This window comes from Phaethon aethereus (genome assembly GCF_964289735.1).
Source record: "Phaethon aethereus genome assembly, chromosome: 2".
In the NCBI taxonomy this organism is placed as follows: Eukaryota; Metazoa; Chordata; class Aves; order Phaethontiformes; family Phaethontidae; genus Phaethon; species Phaethon aethereus.
This window is the reverse complement of record NC_138582.1, coordinates 23,362,244-23,376,166: the sequence shown is the minus strand read 5'-3', so window position 1 is coordinate 23,376,166 and position 13,923 is coordinate 23,362,244. Positions and strand designations below refer to the sequence as shown.

Below are 13,923 nucleotides of genomic sequence, written 5' to 3'. Positions count from 1 at the left end.
GACATGGGGACAAAAATAAGTCACTGCCAGATAAGGTCCCTGAGAAAATTATTAGGAAGTTATTTAATTAGTTGATCACTTAGGCCATCTGGGAAGCTGCATTCTCTCCAGACCCCGCTCTAGCAGTATCATACCTACTATCCAAGAGTGCATGCAGGTCTTGAATGGCCCAGCCGAAGATGAAGGATTTGAGGATGCTGAAGCAGCTGAAGGGGTTTCTTGGCACTGGGTTTGAGTCACCGATGTTGCCCGCTGGACACAGTCCTCTCTCGGACTTGCTCTCCTTCCAGATTCCTACAGGCAGGACTGTGATCCGGACTTCAGCTAAAGAACAAGCAGATGCACTACAGGGATTAACAATCCAGACGTGTATCATTCCGTCACTGGCAGGGGTGTGACATGCCGCTGAGCAGATGAAATGCAAATATACGGGGCTGGATGAAGTCGGGACTCGCCATGGAAATTAATCAGAGCTATTTTTCTTAAAATGTGATGTTAGTAGGCATGATCATCCAGAGAATGGACACTGTGAAAGAAGCTGATGGTCGGAATGAGGTTCCCTATGGAGAGAAGTAGAAAGTCACCACGCCGGTTGGAAAGACCAAAAAAGCACATCCAATAAAAAATGAGGGAGGACTTTGCCTTATAAATTAATATAACCTCAACAGCATTAGATATTTTTAGGGCACACATACTGACAGTTTCTCTACTTAGCAATGGGAAATTGTGAACTCATTTATGAGATTTTTAATCAACCGGGAGGTGCTGTAATTACAGCAAAGTTACAAGGACAGAAGTAAGGAAACTACACTAGAAACAGTCATGCCTCACAAAAGCATAGTTAGATGAGCATCCGCTGTAAAAAAGGTAACTCGAAGAAGGACCTGAAAAGACATTTTTATTCACAGGAACCTAGTAGGTCTTTCACTGTCCTGGCCAAACACAAGTTCATCTCCACCTGAGCCAGGGATGCAGTTTTGTGCTTGATCCTTTCCAGCGCCATTGCACTAGTCAGTTGTTGATACCAGTCAAATAAGGTTTCTATTTTAGCACATATAATCATTTTAATGCAAGAGGTTATCTGCTGAAATATCCTTGGGCCTACATATGGGATGACCCGCTCATGGTGACCCTCTCTCACTGTGCCTGACCCACCAGCCCCTGTAAATCCATTGCCCTTTTGGTGACAGTGGGTCATCAGCGAACAGATGAGGTGGCTGCTGCCCAGAAGCTCCACAGCCCTGCTTGCAGCAAGCCATGGTGCTTCTTCACGGAGGTCAGGGCGCCTGGACACTGTGGGTGTGAGCAGCCAGGTCTCAGGAATGCTGCGGGCTCCTGGCTGCACCGCTACGTTCAATGGGCAGAGCCAAAGCGACCATGAGTGTTCAGATCCGTCATCGCCGAGTTGTGGCACTGTCCCGCTCTCTGTCTCGCCTGTGAGACAGGAAGTTTTGTGCAAGTGTTGAGTGTCCTGGGCCAACTAATCTGTTTCTGTGACCAAATCCTCTTGTATCCACCATCTTCTGCATATTTTATGTCAGTCAGCTTGGGTGGGTATAGACCTGTGGTTTCTGTATGCCACACTGAAGCGCTACGCAGCCCGTTCTCAGCTCGTAGCCCACTCCTCATTGCTGCCTTGCTTATTCTGAGGAACTCCTTTTCAAAGGGCATGCTGGATGCAAATAAAAATAAATACTTCAAAGTTCAAGTCCATTCCTTTAATTTCAGGATTATCACTAATTCAAGGTGTCATTTCCAAAACTGGAAGGACAGGTATATGGCAGTGCACTAGATGAATGCTGTAGAAAACCCAAGATTGTTCCCTTCATTGAAGAAGCTTTCCTGTCTGAATGGAGCATTGTAGTTCACATCCTAATAACCATTTAATAACACGGGATTCAAGGAAAGTTAGCTTTTCAGTTTGGCAAAAGGCCTATTTACCGAGGATTCATGAGGCAGCCACTTTTTCTACCATTGACTAATTCACAACCGCTCTAAAAGAGCAAATGTTTCTCCTGAGCCTCAGTTCCCTCCATGTACACGTTGATTTGCTGGAGGGCTGCCTGTACGTTTATTCTGCTGTCTGTAATTACTGTCTTCTGCAAGAATTTAACTTAAAACTGGACTGAATTAATTTTCCCGTTCTACCATGAGCACAAGTCCTTGAGTAACCCGATCTAACTGACCAGATGAGCTCCAGACGCTCCTTCCAATCCAAACATTTCCATCACTGCAGCCAGGACTGCGCGGCGGCACTTGGGACGCAGCGTTGCAGAGGTACAGACCAGACTCCTTCAGAGTCAGACATTTTCAGCCAGCGATCAAGTGAAAACGGGTCTCGGTATGGGCTTTTCATCATAAAGTTTACAACATTAATATGTCTGGACATCCTTTATCACTGAAGCAGACGGTTATCCTGAATAGTTTTATAAAAGTTTATCTAACTCTGTCTAACAATTTGTGAGTGGTGTCTAGTTTAAGATATCCAGTGCTTCTATTATTGTTATAAAAGCCACAGCTATAGGGAAATGCCACTATAAATCAACTGATGGCTTGGACAGAAAAAAAAGATCTGCCTAGGAGCCCCAGCAGGCTATGAAAGGAGCTGTTTCCACAAGATGTTAAAGATTTATCCCAATAGAAAACTTAATTAATCTGAGTAATAAAAAGTGTTAGTGCTGTCTCTAGTGTTTTCTCTTGTGGAAAAAATGCAGCGTTTCCCAAAGTAACGTTAAGAACCGCCATATGCTTATTCAGAAGTAAAGAATTAACTGCAGGATGATTCTCTCACACTCAAAAAATGCCGACCTCCTGTATATGGGCACTGGAAACTCCTGCTGCAGACAAGCCTCCGAAGGGTTAGTGTACGCTTTCCTGACAGTTACGCTCCTCTGATGAACTCTGGTGTTACGCTCGAACCTCTGCGTGGCCTTTCTGGCTGTCATTCAGATGATCAATTATTTTTTTTTCCACGTCTTGCCTAGTGAACTGTTCCCATGACTGTCACCTGGAGGTACAGAGTCTCAAGAAGTAGAACATCGATATGACTTACACTTTTAAGCCTTTCTCAAAGGTGGAAAGGGACATCAGTGAGTGTTATAATCTGGTAAAATCTGCCCCAAACTAGTTTCTAAGGTTCAAATGTTAGTAAGCGTACCTGCAAAGCACTGCTGCGACTGCGGTGCCACGCTTACCACATTTGTGTAGAAGCTGCTGGAAGATTTGTTAAATAGAAGTATCTGTGCTAGTAAAGCAGGAAAATAGCGGGAGAGAAGTTTTGGATTATTTTGAAATATTAAGCATACTATAGAAATAATATATTTGAATTAAAAGGTGTTAGAAGGGCTCAAGGCCACAATCCCATCGATTTTCATGCCATCCCAAAGGTTTTTTTGTGGAAGAAAATGAAATCTATTTCTTAAACCCGTAATAAATTTTCCTGAGAGCTCTTGCTTTGGTTTTCTTCTACAGCAGCACAGACGTCTCTTTGTCTCCTCGATCAGACAGGCAGGCTGCAAGAGCCGTTCGAGAAATTCAGCAGCCTTCTCTGATCTCAGCCTTTTACACCAACTTACAACTCACCCGAAAGTATCCGTAATAAAGTGAGCAAGAGCTAAATGATGAACCCCACAGTGAAAAGCACCAAGGGTGGATCAGCAAAGATTCTGAGTGTTGCGATGCTGAGCACCGCAGAGCTAACCCTGAGCGCTCCGCTTGGGGTACACACGAGTTCCCCAAAGCAATGGGGAATAGATAGGACTGCCAATCAAAGTCAAAATCCCCAGACATCACCAGGACAGGGAAATGTATAAAGCAGTAAGAGTTAAAAGCAGATGAAAGGTCCAGGTCTTGGCACGTACCTTACTGGGCCTCTTTTGGCTCAGGATCCTCAGCCTTGAACCTTCTGTAATATTTAGACACCTAAGCCTGGTTTTCCTGGTTGTGAAAAGCCACAAGTAATATAGTTCCCATCTGAGAAAAATCCATTCCTGAGTGGTTAAAGCTTCTCCTCACTGTGTAAGGAGGCTTTTCTACCAGGCCTGAGTCTCTTCTACCAGATCTGCGTCTCTTCTACCAGATTTGGAATATGGACCTGGTCTTTCATTCCCAAGCTCTGCATTAACCATGGGCAATGGGTTCCCACGATAAAATGCTCATAATCTTTCCTACTGCAGTTGTTTCACTTTGTGAAGACCAAGGAATGAATAGCAATTATTTACTGGTTGTATTCAAGCCAGTGATCTAACAAATAGTATTCACAAACTGGAAGAGTTTGCACAAGAAAGGCGGAGAGACCCAGTGGGCAGACCCTCGAATTTAAACATTCTGTTTAAACACTTAAACATTTTATAGCTGAGATGAATGGAAATGCATGCATGTATGAGCACGTCCCCCTCTCCAGGCTTGTGTGGCTGTTTTTGGGGATGCTGAGAGGCTGGGGGTGGCGGGGAAAAGCTCAAGTGGCAGCGGAGAGACCGCACTCATGGCACCAGCCCGGCGGTGTGAGCGCCTGCTGCGAGCGGTGCACTGACGGTGCCGCGGTGACCCTGCGTCAGCCTGCCTGGGCTCTGCAGCAGCGAGCTGATCCCGTGGAAGATTTTAGGGACGTTTTTAAATGACGGATGTATCTACCTCATCATCTTTGCTGATAGGGGCGTAAAGCCACACGTAAAAGAGAAATTCTATATCATATAGCAGGATGGATAAGGTGAAGGAATCACTAGTTGACTTAATATGCATCCTGGTTTGAAGATGCTCAGGCAAGTTTATTACAACACCTCCTTTTGTCTGGGAAATATTTCAGGCAAAGCAGATCAGTAGTTCTGATCAATTCAAGTATCTCACCAGCATTCAGCAATGGTTGCTGCTCTCAGAAGCATTTAGATCTATCAAAAGCCCACAGAACATACGCCTAGCAGATGGCAAGGCTTGCTCGGACTGAAGCAGGCTAAGAAGGATGTTGATATTTCTGTTCTCCAGATGGTAATGCACACTGCAAGTCAAATGAGCGCTAGGAACTGTACAGTGTACTCACCAGAGCTCAAGGCAGATGTCCCACCGTTATTTGGTAAGACCTTCCTCTACAGCGCTCCTCAGTTTGCTTCCCCCAGCAAAGCCAGCCTTTTGGGATTTAAAGGCTTCTAGCCCAGCTCCAAACTCTAATGGTGAGCAAACCCAGGTGGGGAAATGCATATGGATGCATGCGCACATTCTGTTATCTAAAACACTGAGTAATTGCGTGAGAAAGGTGTACAGTGCTGCAGTGCTGTGTGCTTTGGCTGTTGCATCTTGCCCGAAGAAATTAATTCTGTAATACAGAAGTTTGGCAGTCGAACATGCCTTAGCAACAGCCCATACTGATGCCGGGATCCCCAGCCACATGGTAACGATGCGTGTGTGGACGTGCACGTAACAGAGAAAGTCAGGCGTTACCATTTTCACGGCATTACCACCAGCCCTGACCAGAGGCAGGAGGGTTTGCTGGCAGCAGCGCACAGTTGCACAACGAAGGCTCGGCATGTGCATGTTCGTGGATGTTCACTGAGGCTGTCACAGAAGGGATTGTTATAATTAAGGATTTACATCATTCCATAAATTTTCCCAACGGTTTAGGGAACCATTGTTATTTACCGGCTGGTTTATGAAGTCGGCTGGGTGTATCGCAGCACTTCTCCACAAGGCTGGAGCCCGAACCTCAGCAACGCGGCCGACGTCAGTCCCGGTTCTCAGGCCAGTGCGTGACAGGGCTGATGACAGCAGTGTGACCTCTGGGCTCGATCTCACTTCACTGCTGTTGTTCAGCCTTTGTCGTGGAAAGGGGAGAAAGACAGAAAGGGCTTTAAGTGCGGAGGTAACTGCACTCAGAGCAAGGCGAAGAGGCTTAGTGTGAACAAAAATTTGGTTCTGCGTGGTCTAGCGTGAATGGCTCAACGTCTTGTAGCACACGTTCCTACAGGAGAAATGCCTGGTTTTGTTAAACACTTCAGAAAAAGAATGTATTGAAGCTTATCTCCCCCTTCTGGAAGGTCTGCCTCTACAAATCCCACGAAGACTGCAGCATACACAAGTTGTCTTTCAAATATTGGTTATTTTTACTTTTAATGCTTAAGGGCCTACAGCATTCATTATTTTATAGTACCTTCACTGCTAATATGATGAAAACGAAATATTATTTTAACTGGAAGCCGAGTGAGATGGTTTACGCCACGTTGCTGAGGACTTTTCTTGTGTTACGTTCAAGTCAGGCAATACCAAGCGGCTCAACAAAAGTCCAAATTCCGCTGCCGCTCAGACGGATTTTGTGTCCCGAGCTCGTGCTTCTGTTAAAATGAAACCCGCAATTTGTACCCGGTGCCGTTTGAGCCCCGTTTCTCCTCCCGGTGCACCAGGCCCCTGCGGTGCCGGCCCTGCGGGGCGAAGCGGCTGGCTGCGCAGAAAGCCGTGACCGGCTGCGGGGCAGAGGCCGGCAGGCCTCCCCGAGGGAGGGCTGCGCGGTGCCCCGCCAGGCCCCGCCGCCGCCGCCGCCGCCGGGGGCTGCCGGCGCCGCCCGGGGCCAGCTCGGCGGGGCCGGGCCGGCGGGGGCGGGAGCCCCCGGCCCCCGTGCCAATGGCTGCGGGGGGGGTGGCTCTGCCGGCGTCCCGCTCGGTTACAGGATGGAAATTCCCGGCCTCCCCGGGGAGGGAGCTCGGACTCCGCGTTCTGAAAGCCTCATTTATCCCCGCGCTGCCGCCCAGAGCGGCGGAGACGGGCGCCTGCGCCGCCGCCGAGCTCGGCCACGGCGACCCCGGCCCGCACCATGCGCCGCGCCCCGGCCGCCGCCGCCGCCCCGCCGCTGCCCGCGCTGCTGCTGCTGCCGCTGCTGCTGCTGGCGGCGGCCCCGCCGGCCGGCGGCGCGGAGGGCCCCAAGGGCAAGCAGAAAGCGCTCCGCCAGCGGGAGGTGGTGGACGTGGTGAGAGCGGCGGCGCCGGGGCCGCGGGCGGGGGGCCGGGGGGCGGCCGGAGGAGCCGCGCGGCTGCTTTTTTGTTGCAAAGGTTGGGGGGAAAAAAAGCGAAAAACCAGCGCTTTGCGAAAAACCTCGCTGCCGCGCCGGGCCCGGCACCGCCGGGCTCGCCGCCGCGTTTCCCTGGGTTCTCGCTTGATTTTTTTTTTTTTTTTTTTAATTATTTTCTGGTTGTGCTGAATCAGGAAAACGCCCAGAAAGGGTCAGAAGGGGTTTGACAGCAGCCGCCGGTTTTCGGCGGCCGGGTGTGCCCCTTCGTGCTTGCCGCAGCGGATGAGAGTCCGCCGGGGTCTGCGGTGCCCGGCGGGGCCGCGCCCCGTCCCGGCGCAGCGAGGCGGGGCGGCTGCGGCAGCCGGTAACCCCGGTCTGCGGGGCAGCGCCGGGACCTCCCAGCCCTTGCAACAAGCAGCCGTAAATGCGGCTTAGCTCCTAAAAGGCTACCTAATAAATAACGCGCTGCGAAAAGAGAAGCAGGAGGACTGCTCTTCTGCTGGAGATCCGGTGGAACCTGCGTCTGCGCGCGTTACTGAAGCCGCGTTTCCTCGGGGTCGCATTCCTCCCTTCGGCGCCCGGGACCGCATACCTCCATACCTCCGTTTGCTATTCCGTTGCAACCAGAAACCCGAATGCGTTGGGACTATCCCATCTCAGGGGTAGAAGCAGGGAGGGAGATTTTCCAGTCCTTGGAATGTAGAAAGCAGATGTGAAGCTATTTCTGTGAGCTGCTAGGCTCACCTCCTGTAGAAAATCAGTGGCGTGGCCGTTTCTTCCATGATCTCCAGAGAGATCACTAAACATGATGTGCTGGAAGCACCATGGGTGGCCAAGCTTCCCTTTCACACCACCTCATTACTCTTTTCCACTCATGTAGAAATGGAATGGAAGCGAGAATAAGGGAGTTTGCACACCTGGAGGACCTTACATTTTCTGTGGAGCGGGATTTTAGGGTCCTTCGTGCAGGGTGTTTCTCTGGCATCGCCTCGTGCTTTCTGGTGCGGGAGAGTGGGCAGCGAAGCGCGGGTGAAGAGATGGTGGCTGCATCGGCCGCAGCCCGGTTGTACAGGCTGCTTTGGCTAAAGCCCTTGCAGGGCAGAACGAAGGCGTGCCCGAGGGGTGATCCTGCCTTCGGTGGACATTTTCATTTTAAAAGACGTTTCACGCATTTCCAGCTTAAGAAAGCGTGAAAAAAAGACTTGATTTGGCAAGCGTAGGTGAATTTAACTGGAGCAGAGCCTGAAACCCAGGTAATTCTTCCGCTCACATCCATTTTTTGGGGTGTGCAACGGCTAAGCTGCGCTCCCTGGAAGGCAGCAGCAGCAGCGGCAGCCCCTCTTTTGGGGCAGCCCCCTGCTCCCTCGCTGTGCTGCCGGTGCCCCCGGGTCTGAGCCTCGGCCTGCCCCCAGCTCTTGACCATTTCTCCGTCCTCGGGATTGCTGTGGTGAGTACCCACGTGCAAAACCCAGCGCCAGTCCCTGCTACAGAGTCCAACGGCACCGTAGCAGCAAAAGCAGATCACCAGTGCTGTGTGGAACAGAAAGGTCTTTGCATCGTTTTCGTGGCCCCTGGGTCGGTGTGTGCTTCACCACGCAGCCTTCTCTCCGGCTAACTCTGTTACACGTGGCCTTCCCGGTGAGAACATCCTGCTATTTCCACTGCCGTAGGCCACAGTGTCTTCCTTGGTGAGGGCAGTAAGGGAATGCTAGCATCCGTCGGTCCAGCTCTCCTCTTAGAACCCACAGAGTCACTGATTTTATACATAGCGTGGCTCCAGCCGCGCCTGTGCTGGCCGTACTGGTTTTTGCACCCGAGCACAGGAAAAGGAACAGCCCCAGAAGAAGAAAGCTAAGAAAGCTCACCAGTCTGACAAAGGAGAGAGGGCAGGGGCAGAGTTCACAGCTCCTGCGGCGCAGACAGCGGCATGGCTCGCAGCAGGGGGGATAGCTGCTGGATCGTTTCTTCTTGAAACAGGTGGGGATTGGGTGGTTTAAAACGGATGAAGAGAAAAAGGCGTGAGAAAGGGGAGGAGCAGAATAGAGTTGCCTGTGAGGGTCTGGGATGCAGACTGGGGGAAGCAGTCAGTCACCAGGTGGGAAAGAGCATTTAAAGCGGAAGGCCTGTGGTCGCCAGCCCCTGCTCGGCGTTTCTTGTGGCAGCTCCGCACACGTCTCCCCCCCGGCAGCCAGCGCTCCGGCTGCTGGGGGAAGGAGCTCTGGGCTGCACAAACCCACTCTCCAAGGGGGGCAAACCCAAATCTCATAAGGTATGAAGGCAACGTGTGTTAACGTGCAGCTTGGGAGAGCAACGTTTGGCCTTTCCTTGTATCGTGATGTTAGGGAGGACGTTAGTGTGCCGTCTTCCCTCGTGTGCCGTCTTCCCTCGTGTGCCTTCCCACTGCTACGAACGGGGATCCCGAGTTCGGGATTATTCCAGGGTGCATCTTCCCACGTCCAACGTCGGCACCGTTGTGCTGTGCGCGCTCTGGAGTCTGAGCGTGGCTTGGCTATCACAACGCGGTTCTGTCTCGGAGGAGTGGTGACAGAAGAAAACCAGCGTTAACCTCCGCTCTGTATGAAATGCAAAAGTTACTCTACTTTAAAAAAAGATAAAAAAGCTTCTTATCCAAGACAAGACGTACAAGCAATGGTGGGTTAGGAGAAAGTAACTATAAACGTATAACTTTTTTTTTGTTTCTGTTTTGGAATGTTTTTAATATTCTGAGGTTTTTCCAACAGGTTTTAATCCTTGGACTAGGCCAATTTTTAATTCTAGGATTTATGCATCTTTTAATGAAATAATTGGTGTCTTAATTTACGGCAAATTCTGCTGTCACTGCTTATCTTTGAAATTTTATTTTTCCTTTTTTCCTCTATGAAACCATTTTCTTCGTGACCCAGAGAAAGCCCATTAGCTTGTGTCACAGCAGGGGTTTTGGGTTTTGTGGTTGTTATTTGTTTGTGTTTGTTTAAGTTCTTAGCCTCGACGTTAACGGGCAGAAGCAGCAAGATCTGTTCTGTGTTTCAGTACAACGGCATGTGCTTGCAAGGCCCCAGTGGCGTTCCTGGACGGGATGGAAACCCAGGAGCCAACGGGATCCCTGGGACGCCTGGGATCCCAGGACGGGACGGGCTGAAGGGGGAGAAGGGCGAGTGCATGCGCGAGAGCATCGAGGAGTCCTGGACGCCCAACTTCAAGCAGTGTTCGTGGAGTGCGCTTAATTACGGCATCGATCTCGGGAAGATAGCGGTACGTTAGCTTTGCCTGGGATGCTGCACTTCGCCAACCTCAGCAGGCTGTAGATCTGCCTCTGTGAGCTGGGTAGCACCAATCGTACAGATTTCCCATCGGAGCCTTTTTCTACATGTAAGGGTGAACTTCTCAAAGGTTCAGCTACTTCAGATTCATCTCAGCTGTGTTTCACAGCTATGTCCCCATTTCATTTCTCTAATAGTTTTTCAAAAGAATGATGTGGCTGGTGTAAGAGTACATTTAGAAGACCAGATCTGTAACTGTAAGGCTGAAAGTCACACTTAACAAGAAAGTACCTCCAGCTTGCCCAGAACAGGGCAAGGTTTTTACCATTTCAATCATAAGGAACAGGAGAGACGTACATCTTTCTTTCCTCTGTTGATTGTACCTGACTTTGTAACTCCTGCTTCAAAATGGTCGTTCACTGAAACTCAGTTGCAGGATGCTACTGCGGAAAGGATCGGCATCGTTCAGGAGCAGAATTACCAAGCGTTACCCAAACGGTCCTTCCTCCGCTGCAGCCCTGGGTATAAAACTTTCAAACACAACAGTGCAAGCCTAGAGGAGGGGAAGAAATCCCAGTTCAATCCCAGCTATGGAGCAATGGCCAGATTGGTTGGAGTAATTTAACTGCTATTGCTGTGGCTAGAGTGAGAATCAACTTTTTTGAGTAGACATTTCTCACTGCCTTATACTTGAGAATTGTCCCTTGCTTCCCCCCTGCCCTGATCTCCAGCATTTTGAAGACAGAATAACAACCTCTTAAAAACTTGAAACCTTTTATTAGAGTTTAAGCCTCTCACAAATCTTGTGATAATTGTTAAATCCAGGATTTCTGGTGACAGAGGCAGAAATTGTACTTGAAGGTTGTGGTGTTTTTTTTTTTTCCCCCGAGGGAAGAGACTAAAGAGAATAGCCAAAACATTCTGAAATAACTATACATATATTCCTAATATGTTCCTAAATATAAATATATTTCCTAAATATAAGTAAAGAGAATAGCCAAAATGTTCTGAAATAACTATACATATTTTCCTAATGTGTTCTTAAATATAAATATATTTCCTAAATATAAGTATATAGAAAATAAATAGGTTCAAAACCTATTTTGGTTGCTACCAAAGCATTTTTGTCTCCTCTTAGGAATGTACATTTACGAAGATGCGCTCGAACAGTGCTCTCCGCGTTCTCTTCAGTGGATCGCTTCGGCTGAAATGCAAAAATGCCTGCTGTCAGCGCTGGTACTTTACTTTTAATGGAGCAGAATGTACTGGGCCACTTCCTATTGAAGCCATAATATATTTAGATCAAGGAAGCCCAGAGCTGAATTCTACTATTAATATACACCGAACTTCTTCAGGTACGTATGCCAAGACCACATGAACAGAGATGGAGTAGAAGCCAGGAGCAAATCTAGTTACCAAATGCAGAGTACAGTCTGCCTCAGAAAGTCGAAAGACTGAAAGAAGTGGCAGAAGAGGAGCCAGCTAACACTTATTACTCTTACTGTGATGTCTCACAGTTGACTATCAATCAAGTGTAACAGTATTAGAATTATTTATTAAATGGTACTTTATTACTGTGGTATTTTTCATGGTAGAATCATAGAATAGTTTGGGTTGGAAGGGATGCTTTAAGGTCATCTAGTCCAACCCCTCTGCAGTGAGCAGGGGCATCTTCAACTAGATGAGGTTGCTCAGAGCCCTGTCCAACCTGACCTGCAATGTTTCCAGGGATGGGGCATCTACCACCTCTCTGGGCAACCTGTGCCAGGGTTTTACCACCCTGTGAAAATTTTTTTCCTTGTATCTGGTCTAAGTCTACTCTCATGTTGTTTAAAACCATTACCCCTTGTCCTATCACAGCAGTCCCTGCTAAAAAGTCTGTCCCCATCTTTCTTACTCACATCCTGCAATTTATAAGTGGAAGAGATTTCTATACAGAGAGTTCTACTGATCTCTGCTACAACATGAATAGAGACATTCTGTGCTGTATTAGCATACGGAGAAACTGCCTTATTGCCAAGTAGACAGTGTCATCCTGGCTTAAAGTGCTGGTATTTGTGCATTATCTGTGCATAAGATGAGATTTATTCCTCCTGGAATTTCTACTGTAATTTCAGATGGGGCACAAAACTACCTATGGATTGAAGTACCTAGGAAAAATTATTCAATTGCTAAGTAAAAGGCAAATTAGGGAAGTCCTTCACCTAAAAGGAGATGACACTAGGAAAAGGGGACTAACATCAGGTCTATAGTCTTTCTCCATTTTCTTCCCTGTACTATTTATTTCATGACTGCAGGAAATCTAATGTCTAGAGCTATGGTAGGTTTTTCCATCAAGGGGTAGGACCCACCTGGCTTCATTAACCCACTCTCAACTAGTGGTGCTAGCGGGGGGGGGGGGCGGGGAAGAAGAGTGCAACAGAAGTGAAACTTTATACAGAAGCAGTGAAATAGGAGTGGGAAGGCTCACAGGGTGGCAATCGCCTTTGCAGGACTTAGCCGGGTATGGCTGTGTCCCCGTCCCTCCTCCCCATCACTGCTGAAAAGATGGGTGGCTGGGATTGAAGCCATATCCCAGCTACCAGTTTGTGAAGTTGGGCATTTAAAGAAGCAGGAATACCTCCCGTTTAGCCATCCTGTGGACTGGGATCTGCTTCAGGTACCACAGCAGACGTTAAGCAGCAGCATGGGTAAAGGCAGTGCATGACTCTCTAACCTACGCTGCCACATCTCTAAAAAAGAGGTTTTATTTCTAAAAATGCCGATCAGGTTTAATTAAATAGCCTGAGCTTGCAGTGAACTGCTGTTCTTAAGTACCTGTGTCCACCTTCAGTTGTGAAATACAAAGTGATTGTGTCTGCTGAGGTAACCTGATTTTTGCCTTTATCCAGTGGAAGGTCTGTGTGAGGGGATCAATGCCGGCTTGGTGGATATTGCCATCTGGGTCGGGACTTGCTCAGATTATCCACGGGGAGATGCTTCTACTGGATGGAACTCAGTCTCCCGAATCATCATTGAAGAACTGCCAAAATAACTTTCTCTTCCTTTTTATAATCCCCCCCCCCCTTTTTTTTAAATTTTGTACAATTTTCTTCAGAATTTATTTCTGTAGAGTTGAATGCAAGTATTTGACTGAAAGGCACAAAATTCTTGCATCTGTAGTCTTTGTCTAGCCTTTTTTTGCACATTGCAGAGGCTTTTTATAATAATCATTTTAGAATATAAATATCAAACCCAAGTTCATTAACTTTTTCAATTCCTCGTTTGATGTGTGAAAATATATCACCACCATTTTAAGAATGAACTGTAACTTTTTGTATCAAATAAATAAGACCTTTTTAAAAAAATGCAGTCTCTTTTATTGATCATCAAACTGTTTAAGGTATTTTACATGGTGTTATGATACACAAGTGATTCTTTTAGAAGACTTCCTATAAAGTTCTAAGAAAGTAAACTCGGGTCTTGGCTTTAGCCTTCAGAAAACATACATAACATCTATTCCTGTAAACCTGACTACAACATAGGATGCTCTGCTGTTAGTCTTAAGTCTCTCAACAAACTCCTGGTGACTTATCTGTGACCTAGATGATGTGGTAAGCGTTAAATACCTTGTTCTGAATAATGAAGTAAAAATAGACTAAGCTCTCCTTCCATCTTTCTCCTCTCAACAGA

The 13,923-nt window shown here is 47.9% G+C and overlaps 1 protein-coding gene across 1 annotated transcript; it reads left to right on the top strand.

The window, feature by feature from the left end:
• Nucleotides 1–6,653: 6,653 nt before the first annotated feature.
• CTHRC1 (collagen triple helix repeat containing 1) lies at nucleotides 6,654–13,299 on the top strand (the record flags this gene model as incomplete). The annotated part of the gene is given in 5 exon segments (XM_082014636.1): nucleotides 6,654–6,780; nucleotides 6,783–6,949; nucleotides 10,022–10,243; nucleotides 11,390–11,606; nucleotides 13,143–13,299. Coding segments are annotated over 5 exon segments (876 nt in total). The 3' UTR covers nucleotides 13,286–13,299.
• Nucleotides 13,300–13,923: the final 624 nt, after the last annotated feature.